The following is a 25,758-nucleotide window of genomic DNA, read 5'->3' as shown; positions in this document are numbered from 1 at the left end:
AGATTGACTATTTTTTTTAGTCAAGTAAATTTATTTAAAAAATAAACTTCCTATTAGCACTGTTGAGTAGAAAATCATTAAATGAAGTTCTTAGCCTCCAGTCTGCTAAGAAGCTGTCTCCATTGTGATGAAGTGGAATGATTTTTAGATGGTTCTTCTCCTAGTCTCTGGTTGCCTCTAGAGTCCCTCTATCCCCCTCTCCTTGCTTTTTGTAAGCAGAAAGGTGGCTTTTAAAATTTAATTTTTGGCCATAGTAAGAAGAAAGGCAGGCTGCTTACTCCCTTCCCAGGTGGAAGGTATCTCTAGTGATGCCACTCCTCAAAGAATTCTGGTTTGGAACTCTTTCCACTGTGACTTATGTGACAGATAAGATTTCATGTGTAACATACATTCATGGGGAACCCAGACTTATGGTCAGTTCCCAGTGGTGTAGCAGAAATCCCACCCCGCTTTCTGATGCAGGTAAATGAGAAGACATTAGAGTAATAAATTTGAATCCTTTCTAGCTTAGTTTAAAAAGTAAATAATTCACAAGTTTTGATACTTGAGTCATTATTGGTCACAAAAGCAAGCTCAAAGGCACAGAGAACAGATTGGTGATTGCCAGAGGCAGGAGTGAGGCACGGGCAAAATGGATGAAAAGAGTCAAAAGGTATACAATTCTAGTTGTAAAATAAAAATAAGTGATGGCGATGTAATGTACAGCATGGTGACTAGAGTTATTGCTATTGTGTTGCATATTTGAAAGTTGCTAAGAGAGTAAGCCTTTTCATCACAAGAAAAAAAATTCTTTAACCATGTGTGGTAATGGATGTTAACTAGGCTTATTGTGGTGATCATATCTCAATACAGACAAATTTTGAGCCCTTGTTGGATACCTGAAACTAACATAATGTTGTATGTCAACTGTACCTCAGTAACAAAAATACTTGCAAAAACTAAAAAAAGTAATATTTTTATTTTGAGTGCTAATATTTGAAATTAAAACAACATTTTTTAAAACTTTTATTTTAGAGAGAGATAGAGAGAGCGAGCGTGCACAGGGGAGGGGTAGAGGGAGAGGGAAAGAGAATCTCAAGTAGCTTCCATGCCCGGTGCCCAGCATGGAGCCTGACATAGGGATGCATCCCACAACCCTGGGACCATGACCTGAGCCGAAATTAAAGGTTGGACACTCAACCAACTGAGCCACCCAGGTGCCCCTAGTATTTGATTGTTCATAATTTCTGTTTTGAACTTTACCCACTTCAGTAATGTATTTTTGTGGTTTAACTTTTATTATCATTTGAATAATCCTATTTAGTAGATATGTCTTAGCAAGTTAAACATATTTAAAAGTAAATTAACTTTAAAATTATAAAATTAATGTGACTACGTGATAGATAGTATGGAAAAGAAAAAGTCACTCAAAACCCCATTCTCTTGTCGCATCCACTATTAGGATTTTGGTGTATTACTTGCTTATTGTTTTTTATATGCATTTTAAATATAATTTTACATTGTTATAGTGTTGTACGTTTGGTTTTTAAATCTTGGCTTTTTTCCCACTTTTTATAAGCCTATAAACACAAAGTCATTTTCCTCCATATTTCTTTTTTTTTTTTTTAATTTTTTAAATGTTTATTTATTTTTGAGAGAGACAGAGACAGAGTGTGAGTGGGAAAGGGACAGAGAGAGAGGGAGATACAAAATCCCAAGCAGGCTCCAGGCTCTGAGCTGTCAGCACAGAGCCTGATGCAGGCTCAGACTCATGACCCATGAGATCATGACCTGAGCTGAAGTCGGATGCTTAACCAACTGAGCCACCCAGGCACCCCTCCATAATTCTTTATTATATTCCTAATGTGTTTCTTAGCAATAGATTAATATTATACTGAATGGTTGGCTGTTTGATAAATCACTCAATAGCTTTCTTCCTGGTATACATTTAGGTTCCTCTAACTTTTCACCTTTGTAAATAACATTGTAATAATAATAATAATAATTTTTATATATTTTTATAATTATAATAATTTTGTGCTTCTACTGTAGTTTGTGCAGGTGTTTCTACTGTAGAAATCTACTGTAGGTGGATTTCCAGAAGTAGAGTTTCTGGATCAGAGGATAAATAAAGAAACCACCGTTATTGGTAATAATAATAATAATAATAATAATGGCTGACATTTATTGAATATGTTTAATATGCCAGGCAGTGTTTTAAGGTACTTTATATATATTATCTGATTTTAATTATCATAACAGTGTTTGAGGTAGGTACTATATATCTCCATTTATATATGTAGAAATTAAGGTACTGAGAAATTAAGTAATTTATCCACAGTCTCTTGTAGCTCGTGGGTGGTGAAACTAGAATTTGAAAGTGGGATTCAGATTTGGAGCTATCTGTCTCCAAACCCTATGCTTTCAGCTTCTGGTTTAAATTCCACGAATCTCATAATTTCGACAGTGAAGTGTGGATAGCATTGTTAGATGGACATTGCCTGGTCTTCTCAGGTCGCTCAGTAGGACTTGGAGTTTCTCATTTGATTCTGACAGTTGTGTCCCTGTGGCATGTGGTATTGTTCTTGGAAACTCTATGCTGGAAATCTCAGTAGGTAGATCTATTTACCTAAGGAAGTCCTGCAGTTAAAAAAAAATTGGGCTTAGAAGTTAGAGCAGATGCTGACTCGCAAGCAGCCATTCTCATCCACTCCCCTTCTTTGCTGCCAGAATCTCTGTCCCACTGCAGAGAATCTCTAACACTTCTGCCTGTTAGCTCATGAAAGGCTTGCATAGAAGTTATGGTGGCATCAACATAGCCATTTGCAAAAATGATTTAGGTTTTATTTTACTTTAAAGTACTAAAGGCTTGACTTTAGAATAAATGTGGTGTGTATGTGTTTGCATTATTTCTTTTTATACTGAAGCGGTGTGTTTTTTTTTTTTTTTTAAGAACTAAAATAATTTCCTAATCTGTAAACAATTGTTAATTTAATTAAAAAGTTTTTAAAATTTATTTTTGAGAGAGGGAAAAAAAAGCAGGAATGGGGAGGGGCAGAGAGAGAGGGGGACAGAAGATCTGAAGCGGTCTCTGCACTGACAGCAGAGAGCCTGATAAAGGGTGTGAACTCAGGAACGGTGAAATCATGACCTGAGCTGAAGTTGGGTGCTTAACCGACTGAGCCACTAGGTGCCCCAATTTAATTCTTGTTAAGATTTTATTAAAAAAAAAATTTTTTTTAACGTTTATTTATTTTTGAGACAGAGAGAGACAGAGCATGAACGGGGGAGGGACAGAGAGAGGGGGAGATACAGATTCGGAAGCAGGCTCCAGGCTCTGAGCCATCAGCCCAGAGCCTGACGCGGGGCTCGAACTCACAGACTGCGAGATCATGACCTGAGCTGAAGTCGGATGCTTAACCGACTGGGCCACCCAGGCGCCCCAGGATTTTATTTTTTAAGTAATCTCTGCATCTGACATGGGGCTTGAACTCATAACCCTGAGATCAAGAGTTGTATGCTTTACCGACTGAGCCAGCCAGATTTGACAACTGCTAAATTAACAGTTATTTAATTTTAAATAGCAAAATATTATTTTTTTCATTTGTTTACAATATTGTGTTGGTATGTTTAGTTTGAATAGATGATAGTCATGTGTTTCCATTCTAGAAGGCTACCTAATACACTAGCCAACGTTAACTTTTAGCCAACGTTAAGTTAAGCCCAAGCTTTGGTGATGGCTAGTTATAATCTGTTTTTAATAAGAATCTTCAAAGGTAAAGTTTAAAACAAAGGAAGCCATCATTTAAAAAAATAGTTGATGGCATTATAGTACCATTTGTAGCTTTCTTTTATAATTATAGGCCTCTCTACAAAGCACTTTAAGTAAATATTTGTGTAGAGAAAATTGGGCATATTGATAAATTGATATACTTTCAATAAACTTGAAATCTGTGCTAGGAAAAGCTGTGCTTAAAAAGTGAAGGTATAATAATTTACATCTGAGAAGCAAATCTGAAAATTTTGATCACTTGGTCTTTCTGGAGAGTATTTTTTTCCCTTTCTCTGTTTAATGAGAATAGGACCCAATTTAATGGAACCTTAGCTGCCTCCAGCTTGTCTAGAATGAGGGAAGGTTCTGGTAGTTGAGTCTGTTAAAAATGAGACTTACTTACTTTTCTCCATTCCTAGAAGACAAGGGAGTTCTTGTCTGCTACTGGGCACAGAGCCCCTGAAGGTAAGTCTGGGCTACTGCAAATAATTACATAAAATGTTCATTGTACAATGATACCAGATAGAGACACGCTATTTCTTTTTTTTTTTTTTTTTTTTTTTTGCCAACGTTTTTTATTTTATTTTTGGGACAGAGAGAGACAGAGCATGAACGGGGGAGGGGCAGAGAGAGAGGGAGACACAGAATCGGAAACAGGCTCCAGGCTCCGAGCCATCAGCCCAGAGCCCGACGCGGGGCTCGAACTCACGGACCGCGAGATCGTGACCTGGCTGAAGTCGGACGCTTAACCGACTGCGCCACCCAGGCGCCCCGAGACACGCTATTTCTAATGTAGAAAAGAACTGTCTGCTCCCAAGCTAGGCACAATCACTTGGTAAGGGTGCCTTTTTCTAATTTGTACAGAAGTGGAAGGCACCATAGCAATAGTCTGTATTTCTGAGACTCACATTCTTTACCATACCATCCATCATTATCGCACTCCTTGTTCTGCTCCCGTATTGAGCAGCTGACAGATAATCTATTGGTCTTAGTTGCTAAACCAAAGACCAGTTATCCATTTCACATCATGTCGTCAAACCTTATGACTTCCCTGGAGAAGTGCACACTTATTTGCATTTGCTTTTCAAGATGAATATTCCAGGCTTTAGTCATTGTAAATGTGAGTGGGGATTTAATGGCCTGTAGCAATACATCTTAAATATTTCAAATTGTATTTTTAATAGAACAGTCTATATTCAGCACTACTCTCTTGGACAATAAGGTTTTTCATCTGAAAACATTTAAAAAAATATTCTTTTAGTTATAGAATTGCCATATGGCAAAAACTGTTTTATTCTGATAAGTATATACCATTTCTTTCTAACCTAGTAAGTGCTTTCAAATTTCTTTTAATTAAATAACTTAACTTTCAGTTTAATTAGTCACTGGACATTTTCTGGCCAAATAAGTCTCTTACTGACCCTTGTATTTTCTAGAAATTGAGACATAGTAGAATTTTTGGTCATACTATTTACCTTTTTGCTGCCTAGAATAATAAGGTGAATTTGCTGTAACAACTGGTTTGCATAGGTATATGATAAATATGATTGACCCAGAATTTGGGATTAAGAAGTTTCAGCTTCCCTTTTATTTAAACTTAGAGGTTTCCTACATTTCTGTTTAGAAAGAAGATACATTTTCTCTTTAGATAGGCCTGGCAGGGATCTTGAATTGTCATATAATTCAAATATAGTGCCTAAGGCTTCACAGCTACATGAATAATCTATTTTTAAATACTTTCATCAAGGAGATTCCATACTGTCCCTGGAGACTTTTTTTTTTTCTATAGTCCTTTCTCTCAGGAAATTCGTTATATATGAACTAATTCCCTTTGGTTTAAACTTATTTCTTAGTCTGCCCTTAACAGAGATATAGTAGAATTCAGTTGTTGCCATTTGTAAGTCAATAAGATTATGGTAATCAAAAATCTTCTTCCCCTCATGTTAAATAAGTACATCAAATTATAGGAGAAACACTCATCACAAAGAAAGGAGACATAAGGTAATTTCTACCAAAGACAGAATAGTTTCCAAATGATCAATAATATCTCCTCTTTGTAAGGAGCTGTTTTGGCAATAAAGGAAATGTCCTTTCCCTTTATTTTTACAGATTGGTTAGTTTTGTCTTTTTATGTCCATTGTCAGAGGCTTAGGCTATAGGTGGAGTAAATTTTGTTAGCTAGGAAGAAGGGGAATGGGAATCGTTGGGTAGCCTTGGGGAGGGGGTTCAGAGAACATGGCCTGGAACATTTCTTGTCTGCACATTAGCAAACTCGTTGGAAAATGTTGCTGTAAAGTATATAACATTGACAAGAGGGAAAAAAGAAAGCTTTAGAAGACTTGATAAAAGGGTAAGCCATCTTATTTTTGGATTGGCTTAGAGGTGACTTTACCTGGGAGCTGAAGTATAAATTTGGTATTTTAGGGCCCCAACAAGTTTTAGGAAACTATTAGTAGGTAGTTTTTTTTAAATTCAGATTTTCTGTCTGTTCTGTATATACTGGCAACAAAGAAGGGCTTGAGTGTTTGGAGAACAACAAGGTGCTTTTTGCTGTGATACATGACTGTGTGTTCAGTACAGGTAAGTCTACTAATGAGTGTGGAAATATCACAGCAGTTCTTTTGTTGGCTACCCATTTCTCTTTTACTATCTTCCTGTTTTAGACAATGAATTTCTTCAAATGCAGTAGGATTTTTGTCTCTTAATTATTAGGAATCATAAGTTTTGTTATTATGTTTAAAAATATTCTGATCTACTCCAGGCCAGAGAGAAGAGATTCCTGGGAGGGCTGAAATTTGTGTACACATTTTGCAGGGGGACAGCCTAGCAGTGGTCTGGTCTCCAGTGAGAGGGGAGGGTGTTAAAGTCTTCTGATGTTTCTGGAGGCCAAAATGAATGCATTTGGAGTAAATTCTGTATGTGAGGATGAAGTGCTCATCCTGCTGCTGCTGCTATAAATTGATTACGATGAGGCCATCTTTTCATTATGTCTTCCTGACTGTTTATTACTAGTCTATAGAAATGCTGACTGACTAAACTTCCTATTTAGTTTTAGTAGCTTTTCTGGTGATTCATTCTCTCTACTTTGTTTTTTTCTTTTAAAAGATATGCAATCATATTGTCTACAAATAATATAATTTTGTCTCCTGCTTCCTAAATTGTTATACTTTTTTTTGTTTGTTTCCTGCCTCATTGCATTAACTAGAACAGAACAATGTTCTGTAATACTCATGATAGTGAGTGTTCTTATGTTCCTATATTTGAGATTATTTAAAAAGTTTGAGATCAGGGAAATGTGAAATGGCTTCAGTTTATGGATAATAGGGCTAAAGTTTCTTTACTGAAAGATGAAATCCAAAGGTAAAGTAAGAGCCAAAGAAGAAAGGATATTCAAGGTATGGTAATCAAGAGAATTCATGATCACGAGGATGGACTAGAACTTGGTATAGATGTGTTGCTGAAAACTAACGTGCATTGAGTACATGCAGGGGAGAGCCCTGTCTTTTCTTCTTTGGGTAAAAATTATTATCACTAGATCCATCTCATGGGAATGTCCCAGAAAGCATTAGTCTGAACGATAAGCACAATATCTATTGTACAAGATACTGATTGTGCAGGTTGTGAAGACCTAGCAAGATACACACAGGAATCTCTTCCCCTGGTTCTAGAGTAGTGGGAAGTCTGGAGCCATCTTGCCCTTGGAATTCTGCTGGTTTTGGTGAAGGTTGTCCTTATTTTATCTGGGATTTCCTGTGCAGAAAATCCTTGCCCTGTTTCTATTATCTGTCTTGTAAGGAAACTGCAGCTGCTTACAGATTTTCATACTGAGTGGGGTTAGGTTGTATTAGTGTACAGAGACAAAATCTTAATTGTAAGATCCCTCAGATTGCCCATAAAGAAGAGTGTTTGTGATTTCCACCTCTTATTCTGTAGAGATATATGTAATTATAAATGTATAACTACATATCCAAAGTAATTAATAGTACAGAAAAAGTGTGTGCATGTAAAGTATAGGAATGTATAGTTATAAATATGTAACCACATATCGCAAATAATGTATAGTACAGAATAAAGTGTGTGCATATGAAATATAGTTTTATAGTGTTTTATTTTTATTTATTTATTTATTTATAAAAATTTATTTATTTATTTTGAGAGAGAGAGAGTGAGCATGAGTGGGAGAGGGGCAGAGAGATAGGGAGAGAGAGAGTCCCAAGCAGGCTCCATGCTGTCAGTACAGAGCCTGACATGGGGCTTGATCTCACAAACCTTGAGATCATGACCTGAGACAAAATCAGGAGTTGGATGCTTAACCAGCTGAGCCACCCAGCCACCCTTATAGTGTTTTAAATAAGAAAAGAGTTTCTGGGAATGTCAGCTGGTGCAGCCACTCTGGAAAACAGTATGGAGGTTCCTCAAAAAACTAAAAATAGAAGTACCTTACGATCCAGCAATTGCACTACCAGGTATTTATCCAAGGGATACAGGTGTGCTGTTTCAAAGGGACACATGCACCCCAGTGTTTATAGCAGCACTATCAACAATAGCCAAAGTATGGAAAGAGCCCAAATGTTCATCGATGGGTGAATGGATAAAGAAGGTGTGGTGTATAGATACAATGGAGTATTACTCGGCAATCAAAAAGAATGAAATCTTGTCATTTGCAACTACATGGATGGAACTAGAGGGTGTTATGCTAAGTGAAATTAGTCAGAGAAAGATAAATACCATATGACTTCACATATGAGGACTTTAAGAGACAAAACAGATGAACATAAGGGAAGGGAAACAAAAATAGTATAAAAACAAGGAGGGGGACAAAGCATAAGAGACTCATGAATATGGAGAACAAACAGAGTGTTACTGGAGGGGGTGTGGGAGGGAGGATGGGCCAAATGGGTAAGGGGCATTAAGGAATCTCCTCCTGAAATCATTGTTGCACTGTATGCTAACTAATTTGGATGTAAATTAAAAAAAAATTTAAATTAAAAATGTCAAAAAAAATAAACATTAAAAAAAAGAAAAGAGTTTCTTGGGTTTGTGTAAATTTGTGAATGGTGCTGTTTCACTGTACCTTCTGAAAGATAATAGAATAAGAAATTGAAGAATATTTTGACATTTTCAGCTGATGACAGGAACTTTTTATTTCTTTTAAAGAGCATTTCGTATATTTCTGTATGTGATCACTTTGAAAAATTTAGTTTGTTAAAGTTTTAAAGCTACAAAACAGAATAAACGTGGCTTTTGGAGTTAGGAGTAAGATTAATTTATCGTGATTATTTTTAAAGTCAATTTTAGAAAGATAATTATAATGCCATATTGAGAGCTTTATTTTTAATCTAAGTGCCAGCCATATCTTTGACACCAGATGGGAATATGGAGATGGGCACTCAGCCCGGTAATTTATGCTCATAAATACATACAAAAAGTTTACACTTGCTGTTTCTTTCTTGCCTGTGGCTTGAGACCCTGGGGGATTTTATATTCCAGTGATTTCAGAAGAGAGACCAATCGGGGATTCTGACCTTTCCTATTTTCCTGGCATCTATCCTGTGTACCTGATAAGGTGCCTGTAGGTCTAAACTGTTTTTGATAAATGTCTGGTCATAGGTTTGTCTAAGAGTGAGAGTCTTTGAGCAGCAAAGAATTCTTGGAAAGGAAGCTCGTATTTTTAATACTATCTACGAGATCCAAGTGGCTGTTGCTGAAGAAATTACATGGGTAGAGAACTGAGAAGCTGACGGTGGCCAGAGAAGTTCTCTGTACCTTCCTATTAGAGCCACATACAGATGGAAGTTGTTTATCCCCAAAGGATTATGTAATGCAAACAGTTTTAGACGTGAAAGAGTACAGGCAGGCATGTACTTTGGAAATATTGCTTAAGAGGGAATTCTGTGATGAAGAGAACATCTAGTAAAAAATAGGATGACAGTAGATGTTCCCAGATGATATACCCACTTTACCAGAGAGAAGCCCTCATCCCCAGCCTTCATGGTGACTTTATGTTATGGGGATTAGGACATCTACTTTCTTCAGTGTTAAAAATTGATCATTGTTACAATATTATTATCTGATACAGAGTCCATATTCAGATTTTGCCAGATGTTTCAACTGTTTTTAAAAATAACTGAGGTATGATTGGCATAAAATAAGCTACATATATTTAATATACATATAATTTGATCAGTTCTGTATATATTTGTGAAACCATCACCACTATCAAGATAATGAACACAGCCAACACTGTCCAAGGTTTCTTTATGCCCTTTGGTAATACCTTCCTTCTGTCTTTCTCTAGTCCCTCCCTCCATCCCTAGGCAACCATTAATCTGCTTTCTGTCACTATAGACTTAGTTTGCATTTTGTAAAATTTTACATAAATGGAAATGTAGAGCATGTACTCCTTTTTTGTTTTCTGGCTTTTTCCCCCACTCAGCATAATCATTTTGAAATCCATCTATGTTGTTGCATCTATCAATGGTTCATTCATTTTTATCACTTGATATTGTATTGTATGTATATACCAAAGCTTGTTTATCTGTTCACTTATTGTTGGACATTTGAGTTGCTTTCAGTTTTTGACTGTGAACATTCATGTACAAGTCTTTGTATGGACATATGCTTTCATGTCTCTTGGGTAAATAACCTAGGAGTAGAATTGCTGGATAATATGGTAGGTGTGTGTTAACTTAAAAAAAAAAACACACAAAAAAAACCACACCCAAAACTGCTAAACCACTTTCCAAAGTGGTTGTATTATTTTACATTTCCATCAGTGATGTATGAGAGTTCTAGTTGCTCCATATCCTTGCCAGTCTTTTTAATTTTAATCATTCTAGTAGATGTGAAGTGGTTTCTTACTGTGGTTTTAGTTTGCATTTTACTAATGACTAATGACACTGAATATCTTTTTTATGTACTTTTTGGAAGACGGCCTTCTTTTAAAAATATTGAAGAAGAATGGCTGTCAAATCTTGGTTTTCCAGTAAAATCTGAGTTTTGTCTTTCCCTGTATGATGTAAGCGAACGAAAAAGAGAGGCAAGAGGTATAGGAGTGATACTTTCTACTGAAAGGAGAGAGGCTCATAAGTACAGCCTAGAAATGAGAGGTATTGAGAGGTTGCACAAAGTAACCAATAAATCAAGTGAAACAAGGAGAGCAGAAGAGAAGGGTTAGGGCCTGTCACCACTAAAGACAGTTTGTATTATCAGACTCTTTAATTTTCTTGTATTCCAGATAAAAAAATCTGAATGAGACTTCTCTTAGAAAAGTGCATTTGAAAGCATGGACTGTAGACCCTTCTTCTGCTTTCTTCTGACTCACTCATTTCCTTTTAACTCCTGACACCTATTTTGAATGTGTTTTTTGTTTTTGTTTTTTAAGGTCTGCAGGGATCTCATAACCATGTATGATGACCTGTTTTCAGCCCTTAGAGTTTTCTGTAGGTTCTTGCTTTCTTCACCTCTGTCTTCTTGAGACTCATGGTTTTTTTTTTTTTTTTAATAAAAAAAATTTTTTAATGTTTATTTTTGAGAGAGAGAGAGAGAGAGAGAGACAGAGCACAAGCAGGGGAGGGGCAGACAGAGAGGGGGACACAGAATCTGAAGCAGGCTCCAGGCTCTGAGCTGCCAGCACAGAGCCTGACGTGGGGCCTGAACTCACGAACTGTGAGATCATGACCTGAGCTGAAGTTGGATGCTCAACCGACTGAGCCACCCAGGTCAAGACTCATCTTCTTCACCTTGGTGACAACACTTGCATTTTTTGCTCCATGCTGGTTTTTTTTGTTTGTACCAGCAGCTTCCATGAAGTCAGTCATCCAACCTGAGCATAGGGCTTTCCTTCCCATGTTGAGATCATGTCTTTCCAGGCTGACTTAATATTTTCTTTCTGGATGTTACCTCAATAAATAACCTGTCTGAAACCATATTTGCCTTTTGTGTCCTTAGATTAATTTCCTCCCCAGATTTGTACCTTCCTCTCATGGTGCTGTCATTCTCCCAGTCTCCCACTCTTGAAACTACTTTATCATCTTTGCTTCTTCCCTCCTCATTGTGAGACTTTATATAATACCTGTCATCCCTGTTTCCATCTTCATAGTCTTACGGCCACCATGCTAATTCAGCCTTTCATCACTTCCTGCTGGGATTGTGACGGTGGCTTCTGAACTGATCACTTAGTCTCTAGTCCCTCTTCTGTCCACCCTACTCACTGATGTCTCTGATAGATGAATCTTCTCAACTCACTGGATTGTACATTGTTTATTTTTTTAAAAAGTCTGTGATTTATACCAACCATGATTTATTTCTTTGAAATTTGTTCGTTGTTTTGGTTCCCCTAATGGTATCCCTGACTACTTTATCTTACTCAACCTTATTTTCTGTGGTTCCTGTATACAAAACTCTGAGATACAGCAAAAATGGTCTATTATTCCCTGAATACCCAATGGATACATATACCCACTGCTGCTACGTTGTCCACTCTATTCCATTCTCGGAGAGATTTCTCATTCTTCTTTCCATACCTGTTGTCTTGTCCTAATTTCAAGGCTCCCCTCAATTTCCAGCTCTTCCATGAATTCTTGCTTGGTCGTGTCAACTTTAAGTAATCATTCCTTCCTTTGAACTTATCGTCTGTGACAGGCAATTGAACATTTTGTGTTATTGTTCATTTTCAAGGTACTTCTTCTCTCCAACCAGAGTTCAGCTTCCTTGAGTTTCATACCTCTGATGAGTTCCTGTGGTGTGCTTGAACTGTCCCAGATGCTTGCATCTTAATAATAACAATGCCTATCAGTATTTCTGTGAAGAATGATGCCTAAAACATCAAGTTGTATGATTGCATTTTTGATCTCTTAAGTGTGTTGAAAACCAAAGGGCTCTGCTCATTCTGGCTTTTGAGTGCATGCAACATGTCAGATGCTTTCATTGATTCTCTGTCACTGAATCCTCATGATTTTTTTGAGGCAGTTGTCATCCCATTTTACAGTTGGGGAGACTGAAGCTCAGACTATTGTGTGCCCAGGGTTACACAACTGCTAAGTGGCAGAGCTGGGATTAAAATATTTCCCATGTCTGCCTGATTCCAAAGCCCTCTTCTTCTCTGTAGCACACTGCCTTTTGTGGGGCTGGTTTGGCAAGGCATTCCTATGGGGGTCATCTCTGAGGTATCTAACACTTTAGATTATCTGTAATAAATGTTTCAAGTACATGGGAATGGAATCAAGTTGAGGAGATAAAGTAATTTATTTATACCACTCACTTGCATTTACTCTCTTTGTTTCTTTTATCAACTTTCATGGCTTATGAGGTATAGAGTCTGTCCAGAAGCCCTTTGAATAAAGACCAAGGGAAACACAAATTAAGTATGTAGAATTCTGCAGGATAGCCTAGGCAAGTGGTTTTCATCTGTTTGACAGGCAACTCTATTTCTGGTTGTAAGGCAGGAATTGTGGGAAAGTAGGCTGCTCTCAAGGAAAGTAGGCAACATTTTCAGATTTAACTCAGTGTGACCTTCAAAAGGTAGTTCACTTATTTGGTTAGTGGTGTTATGGATTATAGGATTTTAGTCATGCCTCAGTTTTCAAATGCAAGTACCAAAGAACACTTCCTAGAGCTCACTTGAAAAAAGTTCCATCTATAGCTTCCCTCCCAAAAGCATCATGCAGAATAATATTGTACATAGTATTTAGTGAGTATCAAAGAGTGGGGAGATATAAATGAACAATTTCAGCTGCCTGGGGGTGGAACCAGTGATTCATAGACTTAAGATTTAGAACTCAAATATTCTTGGTTTGTACTCAATGAAGAGCGGGATCAATAAATTTTATGAACAGAAAACAGTTTACTGATAGTATGTGAATACTTTAGAAACGAAAGGAAATCATCAACCTTATTTTATTTTATGTAATGTCATCAAAATATATTTGTTTCCTCTATTATACTAATTTTTGAGTTAAATGGCATATTTAGAAAATATCCAACATGTGGAGTTTATAGAGTTCTCATGTACAAAATGGACATTTTCTACTTTGGGGAGCTTTATGGATCATATTGAAAGCCATAGTAACTCAGTTCTTAACAGTGAACACCATTAGCTACCTCTGGCTCAGCTCCTCCAACCTTGGGAAACAGAAGCTGCTTTGTGGGTTTTTTTCCCCCCCACTCATGCAGTTATCACTAATCATCATTTCAGAGAAAGTTGAGGTCTCAGGATGAAAACATATTTCCTCAAGCATTAGATTAAATTCCCCATTGGCAGTATTGAATCTGAGTGGAAAAACATTTTTACTTTCTTGAAATTGGGTAAAAGTTATGGCTATGAATGTTTAGGCTAGCATTATGCCTTTCTTGACTCTTCAGTTCTTGTATGCCTATTTTCAGATATACTATATTACCTCAGTGTTTTATCCAGAGTGGGTACCCCATAAATGTTTCTTAAATTAATCATTGAGTATTTATTTGTCTTTTGTGACTAGCTTATTTCACTTAGCAAAATGTTCTCAAGATTCATCCATGTTGTAGAATGCAATAAGATTTCCTTCCCTTTTTAAAAAAAAAATTATTTTTATTAAAAATTTTTTAAATGTTTATTTTTGAGAGAGAGGGGCAGTCCATGAATGGGGGTAAGGGCAGAGAGAGAGGGAGACACAGAATCCAAAGCAGGCCCCAGGCTCCATGCTGTCAGCACAGAGCCTCATGTGGGGCTCGAACTCACGAACTGCGAGATCATGGCCTGAGCTGAAGTCAGACACTCAACTGACTGAGCCACCCAGGCGCCCCAATGTTTATTTATTTATGAGAGAGAGAGACAGAGTGCAAGCGTGGGAGGGGCAGAGAGAGAGGGAGACACAGAATCCGAAACAGGCTTCAGGCTCTGAGCCATCAGCACAGAGCCTGACGCAGGTCTGGAACCCACCGACCGTGAGATCATGACCTAAGTTGGCCGAAGTTGGATGCCCAACTGACTGAGCCACCCAGATGCCCCAGATTTCCTACCCTTTTAAGGCTGAGTAATATTCTGTTGTGTGTTATGTACATTTTGTTTATCCAGTTATCTGTCATTTGATGTTTGGGTTGCTTCCATCTCTTGGCTATCATGAATACTGCTGCTATGAACACAGATGTGTAAAGACCTCTTCGTGATCTTGCTTTCATTTCTTTGGGATATATACCTAGAAGTGAGATGGCTGGATCATATGATAGTTCTATTTTTAACTTTTTGAGGAACTACCATGCTATTTTCCTTAGTGGTTGCCCTATTTTACACTCAGCAACAGTGCATAAGGGTTCCTTCTTCTCTACATACTTGCCAAAACTTATTATTTTCTGTTTTTTAAATAGTAGCCATCCTAATCGGTGTGAAGTGACATCTTGTGATTTTGATTTGAATTTCTGTAATGATTAAGGAAGTTGAGTATATTTTCATGTACTTGTTGGCCATTTGTGTATCATCTTCATGGAGATGTCTATTCAAGTCTTTTGCCCATTTTTTTAGCCAGGTTATTTGTTTTTGTTGCTGTTGTTGAGGTTTGGCAGTTCTTCATATTCTAGATATTAACCCCTTACCAGATGTTAGGATTTGCAAATAATTTTCTTGCATTTCTAAAAATATTTTCGTAACTTTTTATATTGATATAATTTCAGACTTACAGAAAAGTTGCGAAACTAGTAGGAGAAACTCCCATATACCCTTTGTTCAGAGTTATTGTGTTTTTTGTTTTTTTTTTTCAGGAACACCTGGATTTCTTGACACTTTGTTGAGCCCTCTAAACAGAATGAATTACTTGCAGCTGTGGGAGATGTAAAAGTATAAACATGGTCCCTGTTTGAGTATGTAAAACAAATAAAGATGTTTATAAAGCAACCAGTACAGATGAGAATCATACAAATAAGAACAAAAGTGAGAGGGGGCCAAAAGTAAGAATAATTTGAGTTATTAGAATTGGAGACCTGTCCCAATGTTTTTCAACATGGGATGATTTTTCTCTCCTAGAGGACTTTTTGTAATGTTTGGAGACAAACTGTCACAACTGCAGCTGGCATGGGAGAAGTTGTAATACTGGTGTCTAGTGTGTAGAAACCAAAGCTACTGCTAAACATCCTACAATGCACAGGACAGTCCCATACAGCAAAGAATTATCCAGTCCAAATGTCTGTAGTGCCAAGGCAGAGAAACCATGCCCTATCCTGGGGAAGCAGACTTTGCAGAAAACCTATCTTGAAGACTTTAAGGGCTTTGGGCCTGGAAATTCTCTCAAACACATCCAAAACACTTGAATGGCACAGTGAAGGCTCTGCCTGGTAAGATAATAAGGTATGAAAAAATATTTTCTTCTCTTTTTTGGTGCATAACCCATAATAAGAGGGCTTAGTTGCTCTCTGCTTACTATGAATTTTCTGCAGTAAACTGGCGAAAAATGCTTTCCCTGGTTTTATTTTGTATTGCAGTTTCTTATAGCTAACATATTCTTGTTATTGCATTCTTTTTTTTTTTTTTTGCCACTTTATGCTGTAAAACAAAACAAAACAAAAAAAACCCCAAACAAACAAAAAAAAAACCCAAAACCATGTAAACTCTGAAAAAAGCAAACAGTATTATACAAAAGATCCCGAAGCTTAGAGGAAGCCAGCAGAGGTGTTGGGAGAATGTGCTTTAGAAGGCTTCCTTTCAATCCTCTGTTCCCTGCAGAGAAGCGACGTGTCAGTTCTGTTTTATCACTAAGTCCAGTAAGCCAGGAGGAGAATGAAAGTAGCATGGGCTTTGATATCCTGTAGACCTAGATTTGAATCCAGGCCCATTCTATACTAGGTGTCTGACCTTGGGCAAGTATATAATTTACTTGTGTACTCTGAACTCAGTACAGAGTACTTCTCTGCCAGGGGGTAATATCTGCTTCACTGGTGGTGAAGGGCAGTAGAGTACAGTGGGTAAGGCTGTGGACTCTCACACCTAATTGCCTGGCTTCAGATCTTCACTCAGCTACTTCTAGTTCTGTGCCCTTTGGTAAGTTTCTCAACCTTTTCTAGACCTCCATTTCTTCATTTGAAAAATGAGAATAATTGTATCAGTATTTACCTCATAGGGCTGTTAGGACATTAAATGAATTAATAAATGTAAAACACTTAAAAAGTGGTGCTGGACAAATAGTAGGCACAGGAAATGTCAGCTATTTTGGAGATTAATTTGAGATAAAGGATGTAAAGAACCCTGTAGTGTCTAGCAAAAGAAGGTGCTTGATAACTGGTTTTTCAAAATTTAAACTTTAGTAGCTGACAGTTTATTATAATATAATGCCATTATAATAAAATCACTAGCCCCTGAAGTTAAATTAGTGGGGATTTGGTCTTAAGTCTTCAGGATACAAAAAGGAAACTGCTCATTCTTTTGCTTCTTACTTGTTCCTGGCCAAGACTCCTTTGGATCTATGTTCAAAATGTGCTTAAAGAATTGCAGGCCTAGCCAGACTTTTGTGGATTTATAAGAGGCAACTAGAACAGCCGCCTGAGTGCATGGAGTGGTGAGGGATGTTTGGGTTGGAAATAGTTGTTTCTCTAGTCCGGCTTTCATGAAAGCCCCCTGGGCGGAGAGGAAGTAGAGAAATAGCAGGAAAAGTTTGCTTGTTTTTGAACTCCCTGCTTATCCTTGGGGTGTGGGTGTGTGTCAGGTGAAGAGGTCCCATCCTTCTTGATGGTATAGGGGATTTAGACTCACTCGAAGGTAATTTACAGTGGAATCAAATATCCAGTTATACCTGTCCCTGTTAGATATTGGGTTGTAGACATATTTATAGCGCACACATGGGCCAGCCTTTTCTTAGAATATGAGAATATATTATCTCATGGTAAGATAAAGTGTATGTAAAGGGGTTAGCTTGGCATTGTGCTTTATTAAGAGTTAGCTGTCATCATCATCATCATCACTGTCCTTACTCTTAAACTTTATGTTTTAGTTAAGACACTAATGAAGTCTTTAATAGTTATTCAGCAATTCTACTTCCCCTTTTTACTTTTTTACTTCTTAGGGCATACACACATTCAAAGGAGCGCATGTCATAATTTTACAGCTTGATGAATTTTCACAAACTAAACACACTCATGCCTTCAACACTCAAGGAACATACTCACTAGTATCCTAGAAGCTCCACTCATGGTCCCTTCTTGCCATTATCCTTCAGTTTTCAGGAAAAAAATTGTTTTTCTCTTTAGTGACATTCAAAGCTACTCATGCATGGCTTTATGTAAACTCTTAATAGCTATGGCTGACAGTTATAGCTGGCCTTATTACACCCTTTTATTTTCTTACGCTTTAAAAAGCACTTCTCCTGGAAAGGGTTTTAGTCCTATAGACTGTTACCTTTGGACATGAATAGGCTGAGTGATCTCGTAGATCATCCTCTGCAAATAGGTGATGTGTTTTTTGCTTTTATTTGTCCATATTATAGAAGTCCATTAAAACCCAAAAGTTGTCCATTGTACAAAAAGAAAAGGAAATTGACTCAGCTGCACAGACCTCTTAGATGTCTTCTCTAAAAGCATTCCACATTGAAAAGAGCTCAAGGCACATGAAAGAAATCCTATGTTGGAGGAAGACTACACAATGCTGGGTGCACTTTGGGGGCTCTCATCTTCTGCCATCGAACAAGGTGATAAGGCTGAAGGACTGGCTACTTTTGGAAGTAATGGACCTCAGTTAGTTTCCTGTGCTTTTGTCTGGGCATAGTTAGAAAACCATGGAGAATTTTTCAGAAGGCAGCTTCTCAGAGGAAGAATAAAACTGTGGGGGTTGAGTTTGAGGCTCTTCACAGTACTGAAACATTCACTCTGGAATCACCAGGGCATTAGCCTTGCTTTGCATGACTTGTTTAACTTTGTGGGCCCAGCTAATGGCTCTGCTAAAATATTGTGTATGCATTTCAGAATATTATTAGTCATTTTGGCCATTGCTTTATTTCTTAATATTTATTTGTTAATTTAAAAACATTGAGATCTAATTCACATACCATAAAATCTACCCCTTTAAAGCATCCAGGTCAATGGATTTTAGTGTGGATATTTATCATCACTATCTCATTCCAGAACATTTTCTTCTCCCCTGAGAAGAAACCCCTGCCCATTAGCAGTCACTCTCTCCATCCTATTTACTTAGTTTTGCCAAATAAGTGTCATTGCTATCTTTATTTCATAGAAGTCTTTCCTCTATAGGATGTCATGACAGTTGTGTGACCTTTTACATAGGGTGTGCCCCATCTAACATCCGTTGTAAAGTTGAATTGGGGGTGCATTATCAGCACTACCACCAACCCCATGTTGATTGAAATTGTTTTAGGACATAAAATGACAGTATGTTTACTTACAGTCACTTACAAAAACACCCAAAAAATGAATAATCCAATTAAAGAATGGGCAGAAAGCATGTATAGACATTTTTCCAAAGAAGACCTACAGATGGCCAACAGACACATGAAAATATACTCAACATCACTGTTCATCAGGGAAATGCAAATCAAAACTACAATAAGGTATCACCTCATACCTGTCAGAATGGCTAAAATCAACAACACAAACACCAGGTGTTGGCAAGGATGTGGGGAAAGGGGAACCCTCTTGTACTGTTGGAGGGAATGCAAGCTGGTGCAGCCACTCCGGAAAATAGTATGGACGTTCCTCAAAAAGTTAAAAATAGAACTACTGTATGATCCAACAATTGCACTACTAGGTATTTACCCAAAGGATACAATTCAAAGGGATATATACGCCCTGATGTTTATAGCAGCGTTGTCTGTAATAGCCGAATCATGGGAAGAGTCCACGTGTCCATTGATGAATGGATAAAGAAGATGTGGTATTATATATACAAAGGAATATTAGTCATAAAAAGAATGAAATCTTTTCATTTGCAATGACATGGATGGAGCTAGAGAGTATCATATGAAGCAAATAAGTCAGAGAAAGACAAAGACAAATACCGTATGAATTTACTCGTTTGTGGAATTTAAGAACAAACCTAATTCTATTAGGGTACTTATAGCAAAGGGGAAAAAAAAGAGAGAAAGACAAACCAAGAAACAGATTCCTAATTATAGAGAACAATCTGATGGTTACCAGAGGGGAGGGGCATGGGGAGGACGGGTGAAATAGGTGATGTGGATTAAGGAGGGCACTTGTGATGAGAATTGGGTGGTGTTTGGAATTGTTGAATCACTATATTGTACACCTGAAATTAATATAACATTGTATGTTAACTATACTGGAATTTAAAAAAATAATGATGATGATGGTGATGATGATGATGATGAAGAAAAGGCATAAAAAAATTACTGTTGTCTTTTCCTGGTCTAGTGGAGCTTCTGAGCAACTGTGGAAATGTACATGCTTACAAAGCTGGGTCTGTTTGTCATCAAAGAAGGCCGTGAGTCCAAAACTCTTAAAAAGGCCTCCTCCCTCAGAGCAGCTTTTATCCAAAGACTTTTGGACCAAATGACTTCTATCTTATGTGAATCTTTCCAGGCACAAATATTTCATCATGGTGATACAGTTGAACATGTGTACTTTTCAGTTATTCTCAGGAATAGAATGGCATTTATCATGTGCTATGTATAGACATTAAATAGGAGGCATCAAAAGTCTGTGGTTAACTGGATTCACCAAAAAAAAGCCCCCCCGTCCATTAAATGCCTCTTTTTTTTCACTCTTAAATCTGGTATTTTGCATTTTCTTCTGGAGTTTCCCAAAGACTCTTTGTAATTATGTAGGGATGGTTGATTAGAACTGCATTCTTGGGAATCAGTTATTGGACTGAAGAAATGCGTTAGAGATAGAAGAGGTGTCTCTAGCAGTAAGCTTTTTGAAGTATTGAAGAGGCATTTGGAAGAGAATCCTAAATTTGTTTCAGGTCACAAGTATCTAGGAAGGCTGCAGAATGGATGTGAACTCCTACTCAAAATAAACAAGTTGGATTCAGCTATTGCCTGAACAACTAGCTAATAATGGATCTAACATCTTTAATATCTTTGAATGTGCAGTAATGTTTTCATTCTATTAGGGTAACTTGTAGCAAATTAATTTTAGGATCTATATATCTATCTATCTATATATATCTATCTATCTATATATATATATATCTGTATCTGCACTGTATTTTTAAAATGGTTTAATACTGTTCTCATCTGCCACACTGTTTCATTCATATACATAGTATCATATACTGGAGTTATGTGGCTGTTGGACTGTGACTTGATATTGATAATGGAATGGAAAAAGTTGTAAAGAGCCAAGCAAACCATTTTCTACTATATGAATAGTTAATCAGCAATAAGAGTATCTTGCAGAAAATGCTGGAGCTTTAATGGATATTATATAGCACTTACTGTTGAAAGAGAAAATGGAGAAAAAAATGCTACGCAGTGTAAAATGAGGTCAGGTTACACATACTCCGTTTTCCTCATAAAACAGAGAAGAATTTGTAGGCTCTGAAGTTTACCTGGTGTGTTCAACAGTCCACAAAAGGTTGGCTTTATACTTATTAAATACTACTTAAAAAGATTGTTTTTGTTTTTTTCCCTGCCTGCTTTCTCATCCAAAGGTAAAAATTCATTTCCTGTCAAGCATTAATTTATTTCAGCAAATCCTTACTATCTCCTACTATGTAGTAAGCACCGAATTTTGGATAAGTACTGAATTTTGGATAGATCAGTGGTCAGTTGGGTTAGTTGAAAGGAGAGTAGTTCTTCTACTTGTCTCAGATAAACCTTACCAGAGGAAGAATTGGGAGATTGAAGAACAGGTATCTTGATCAACAAGCTAGGATCAGGAAGACAGAAGTAGGGATTGTTTGGGAAAGAGTATTATCAGGAAACCACTCTAACCAGTATATCTGGCTCTGTGGTGGTTCTGAGGGTGACTAAACACTTTGTAAGCCTTTGACACAAGGAAGTGATTTCTCATATTTGAAGACTAGTATTGGGGAGTATGTTTTGTTTTACCCAATTCATTTTTTATCTCATCCAACAAGCATTTATAAAGTATTTGCTTACTTTTTGTTAACCAGCGTGCTATGTATTTAAAACCAGTGGTTAAGTTTAAGGGTCTTAGTATCTGTATTTTTATAGAAAAGAGCTTTATTACTTTAAAATTTTTTTTTAATTCTCAAGTTAGTTAACATACAGCATAGTTTTGGCTTCAGGAGTAGAACCCAGTGATTCATCTCTTACATGTGACACCCATGCTCATCCAGAAAAGGGCCCTCCTTAATTCCCATCACCCACTTAGCCCACCCTCCTACCCCCATTGACCCTCGGTTTTTATGTAATTTTTCCTTCCCTTTCCCTATGTTCATCAAATTCCACATGAGTGAAATCATATGGTATCTGTCTTTCTCTGACTTATTTTGCTTAGCATAATACCTTCCAGTTCCATTGACGTTGTTGCAAATGGCAAGATTTCGTTCTTTTTCATCACCAAGTAGTATTCCAGTGTGTGTGTGCGTGTGTGTGTGTGTGTATGTATACACTACATCTTCTTAGAGTTCATTCATCAGTTGATGGACTTTGGGCTCTTTATAGGAAAGAACTTTAAAAGTTCACTTCCTGGAACATTGTGAATGTTCTATGTAATTTTAAGCTTTGTGAAATAAATAGTAAATGGTTATTTATTTAAAAAGAAAAGTATTTATTTAAAATAAAAATTGGTGATTTATAAGTAAGATGAAAAATATATTCTTTTTTAAAAATGTTCATTTATTTTGAGAGAGGGTGGGGGGAGGGACAGAGAGAGAGAATCCCAAACAGGCTCTGCACTGACAGCTGACAGTCCCAATGCGGGGCTTGATCCCACTAACTATGAGATCATGACCTGAGCCGAAATCAAGAGCTGGACACTTAACAGACTGAGCCACCCAGGTGGCCCCTATTAAGAATTTTTAAAATTAGGAATTTGTGGTAATTTTATCAAACATATTTCAAAATTTATAGATGTTATCATTTTTTTTCTCCTTTGACCTGCTAATGAGATCTGGTAATCTCCTAATATTGAACCATCTTTGTCTTACTAGTAAGAGACTCACATGATCATCCATGTATTATTATTTTAAAGGATTGATGGATTTGTTTATTGATATTTTCATCAGGATTTCTATATTGATATTTACATGACTATCATGAATCATAAATGAGATGGCTCTATGGGTTTTTATCTTTTTTAAAAGGTGTTTGTGTCAGTGTTTTTCTAGCAGTATACAAAGAATTTTGAATCTTTCTACCTACTCCCACACATTTAAATATATTTAGAATTATCCATTCCTTTGAAAATTTGGTAGAATTTGTCTGTGTATGAATTGGGTTTGGTGCTTTGTGAGGTAGAGCTTTGATACATTTCATAGTTACATAAACAGTTATTAACCTATTTTGATGGAGTCTAATGCTAATTAATGACATGTTTATATATTTGACACTTAACTATTTGTGAGATTTTAGAGTGTCATTTTTAGCATTTAAAGTTTTACTATATTCTCCTTCTCCTATAACACCTTAGAAATTAGACATTCTTCTCCTTCTTCTCCTCCTCCTCCTTCTCCTCCTTCTCCTCCTCCCCCTCCTCCTCCCCCCCTCCTTTTCCCCCTCCTCCTCCTCCTCCTTCTCCTTCTTCAGAGAGACAGAGACCATGAACAGTACAGATAGTCAGAGGGAGAGGGAGAAAGAGTTCCAAGCAGGCTCCACACTTAGTGTGGAGCCTGGCGTGGGGCTGGATCCCATGACCCTGGGATCATGACCTGAGCTGAAATCAAGAGTTGGATGTTCAACTGACTGAGCCACTCAGGAGCTCCCAGGCATGCTTCTTTAATAATAAGGTGTAGAAGAATTTTTCAGTGTAAAAATGTGGCACACTTCTTTGCAAATATGTTGTATGTAAATATATAACATGATAAACTAAGTGGAGGAAGGCAGATTGGCCTAGAGAAGCAGTGAAATCTAGGGCGCTGAACACCTTTTTTTTTTTTTTTTTAAATGGGAGTTCTGCCTATTGGGGAAGATCACATTTGGGAACACAGACTCTGGAAGGCAGAGGGATATGAATGGGAGCCTGTGATATAGTGGAAATGCTCTGAGGGTAAGATCTATCACTGTCATGAAGTCTTGCAGAGGATTATGTTACTTGTTAGTGCTCTGTGCTGTTGGATCTTCTTTGTGGAGATAGGACAGAGTGACAAAGTCAAGTTTCAGGGGATCATGGCAGAGCCTGCCATGGGAAGACCATCGAAGGCTTGGCATTTACATTTATATATGTAACAACTTCATATTTTCTCATTCATGCTAGTCAAAGTATGTATGTTTGACTTGGGAAAGGAAATTGTTAAGGGTTAAGTTGATCTGGTAGGGTTATTTTCAGGTTGCACAGTGTTCGTAGAGTATTCTAGGCGCCAGGTTTCTTGAAGTTATCTTTCAATTGAATTTGAACTAGGTGTTTTGGCCAATAGAGAGATTTAGCAGGTCTTCGACTTGTAAACATCTCACACAGCTCACAGTATTTTCATTCATTGTGCCCAGCTCCGTAAGTGCTACTCTGTTTTCTGGTCTCACTCACTAGTTTCATCAGGCTGGGGTCATAACACAGTCGCTGCCATCAGCATTTTACTAGACTGCCAGTTGTCAGGAGGCCATTTTTTAAAGAGGGTCATAAAATGAAGAATTGAGTTTATACATTAAAGAATGAGTAGAAAGAGCACACAGGCTTAGAGTCAATCAGATGTGCAATCATGTTACTTTTGCCATTGAACTACTTATTAGACTTCTCCCAGCCTTCATCTGTAAATGGTAAAGAGGGATAAGGACTGTTGGATAAAGTGACATTTTACCGAGACCTGAATAACAAGAAGGAGCCAGCAGTGTTAAGATCTGGAGGAAGAACATTCCAGGCAGTGGCACCAGGTAGTGCAAAGGTGGTTGTGAGCCTGTTATACTGCAGGAATAGAAGGCTGGAGCTGTTCAGACAAGGGCCAGGTATTGAGGGACCTCATAGGCCAGCATGTGGAGTTTGGTGTGAAGGGAGTTTGTGGAGTTTCTCATAAACCTAAGATCTATGGATGTGTGTTAATTATCATGGCTGAACTGTTGTGGTAATAGTCTAATCTCAGCATGCACCCAGATAATATACATAATATTATCCTCTGGGGAAAATGAGAATGAGAGCCTTATCTTAATATGGTGAAATAAGTGGATTAAAAATCAAAGTGAGTCCTAATACACATAACTAATTTTTATGTTAGCTAATGAGAAGTGATTAAAGTAATATACTCATATAATTAACTTTTAATTATTTTTCCTGGTGACATTTAGTTTATGATCATTCTTCTTGGGATATTGTGGCATAATATGAAAAGTTACAATCACTGAGGTAACAAATTTGTTCTGAACATCACTCATTTAATGATAACTTAGAATTAGGATAAAGGTATGGGGCGCCTGGGTGGCTTAATCTTTGAGTGTCCAACTTTGGCTCAGGTCATGATTTCATAGTGCATGAATTCGAGCCCTGCTTCAGATTCTGTGTGTACCTCTATCTCTGCCCGCCCCCACCCCCCCACTCTCATAAATAAACATTAAAAAAAAGAATTAAGATATAGGTATGTGTATATATATACTTTAAATGTTTTATTTTTTTTAGAGAGTGCAAGTGGAGGAGGGGCAGAGAGAGGGGAACAGAGGATTAGAAAAGGGCTCTGCACCGACAGACAAGGCATATGTGGGGCTCGAACTCACAAACTGTGAGATCATGACCTGAGCCAAAAGCGGATGCTGAACCAACTGAGCCACCCAGGGGCTCCTAGGTACATATATATTTTTAATGTTTATTTATTTATTTTGAGAGAGAGAGAGAACAGGGGGAGGGGCAAAGCGAGAGGGAGAGAGAGAATCCTAAGCAGGCTCTGTACTGACAAAGGGCTCCATCCCATGAATCATGAGATCATGACCTGAGCCAAGTTGAAGAGTCAGATCATTAACCGACTGAGC

At 37.4% G+C, this 25,758-nt stretch overlaps 1 protein-coding gene across 6 annotated transcripts in view; it reads left to right on the top strand.

Moving 5' to 3' along the window:
- PPM1L (protein phosphatase, Mg2+/Mn2+ dependent 1L) overlaps positions 1-25,758 on the top strand; it is a 288,540-nt gene that overhangs the window by 6,875 nt on the left and 255,907 nt on the right. The window contains exons 1-3 of one of the 6 annotated variants that reach the window (XM_042903669.1): positions 405-462; positions 2,032-2,128; positions 4,171-4,216. The exons of 1 other annotated variant lie outside the window; for it this stretch is intronic. Coding sequence is in view for 1 of the 5 variants with exons in the window: in XM_042903666.1 (XP_042759600.1) it covers positions 394-462 (69 nt within the window). In the remaining 4 variants the exon portion in view is untranslated. Of the gene's footprint in view, positions 1-91; positions 463-493; positions 653-2,031; positions 2,129-4,170; positions 4,217-25,758 lie in introns of those variants that run through there. 4 more of the 6 variants (XM_042903671.1, XM_042903670.1, XM_042903666.1 and 1 more) reach the window with 4 other exon arrangements.

Source organism: Panthera leo, chromosome C2 (genome assembly GCF_018350215.1).
Source record: "Panthera leo isolate Ple1 chromosome C2, P.leo_Ple1_pat1.1, whole genome shotgun sequence".
Taxonomy (NCBI): Eukaryota; Metazoa; Chordata; class Mammalia; order Carnivora; family Felidae; genus Panthera; species Panthera leo.
Note: the sequence above shows the minus strand (reverse complement) of the source record. Positions and strands in the feature narration are given on the sequence as shown.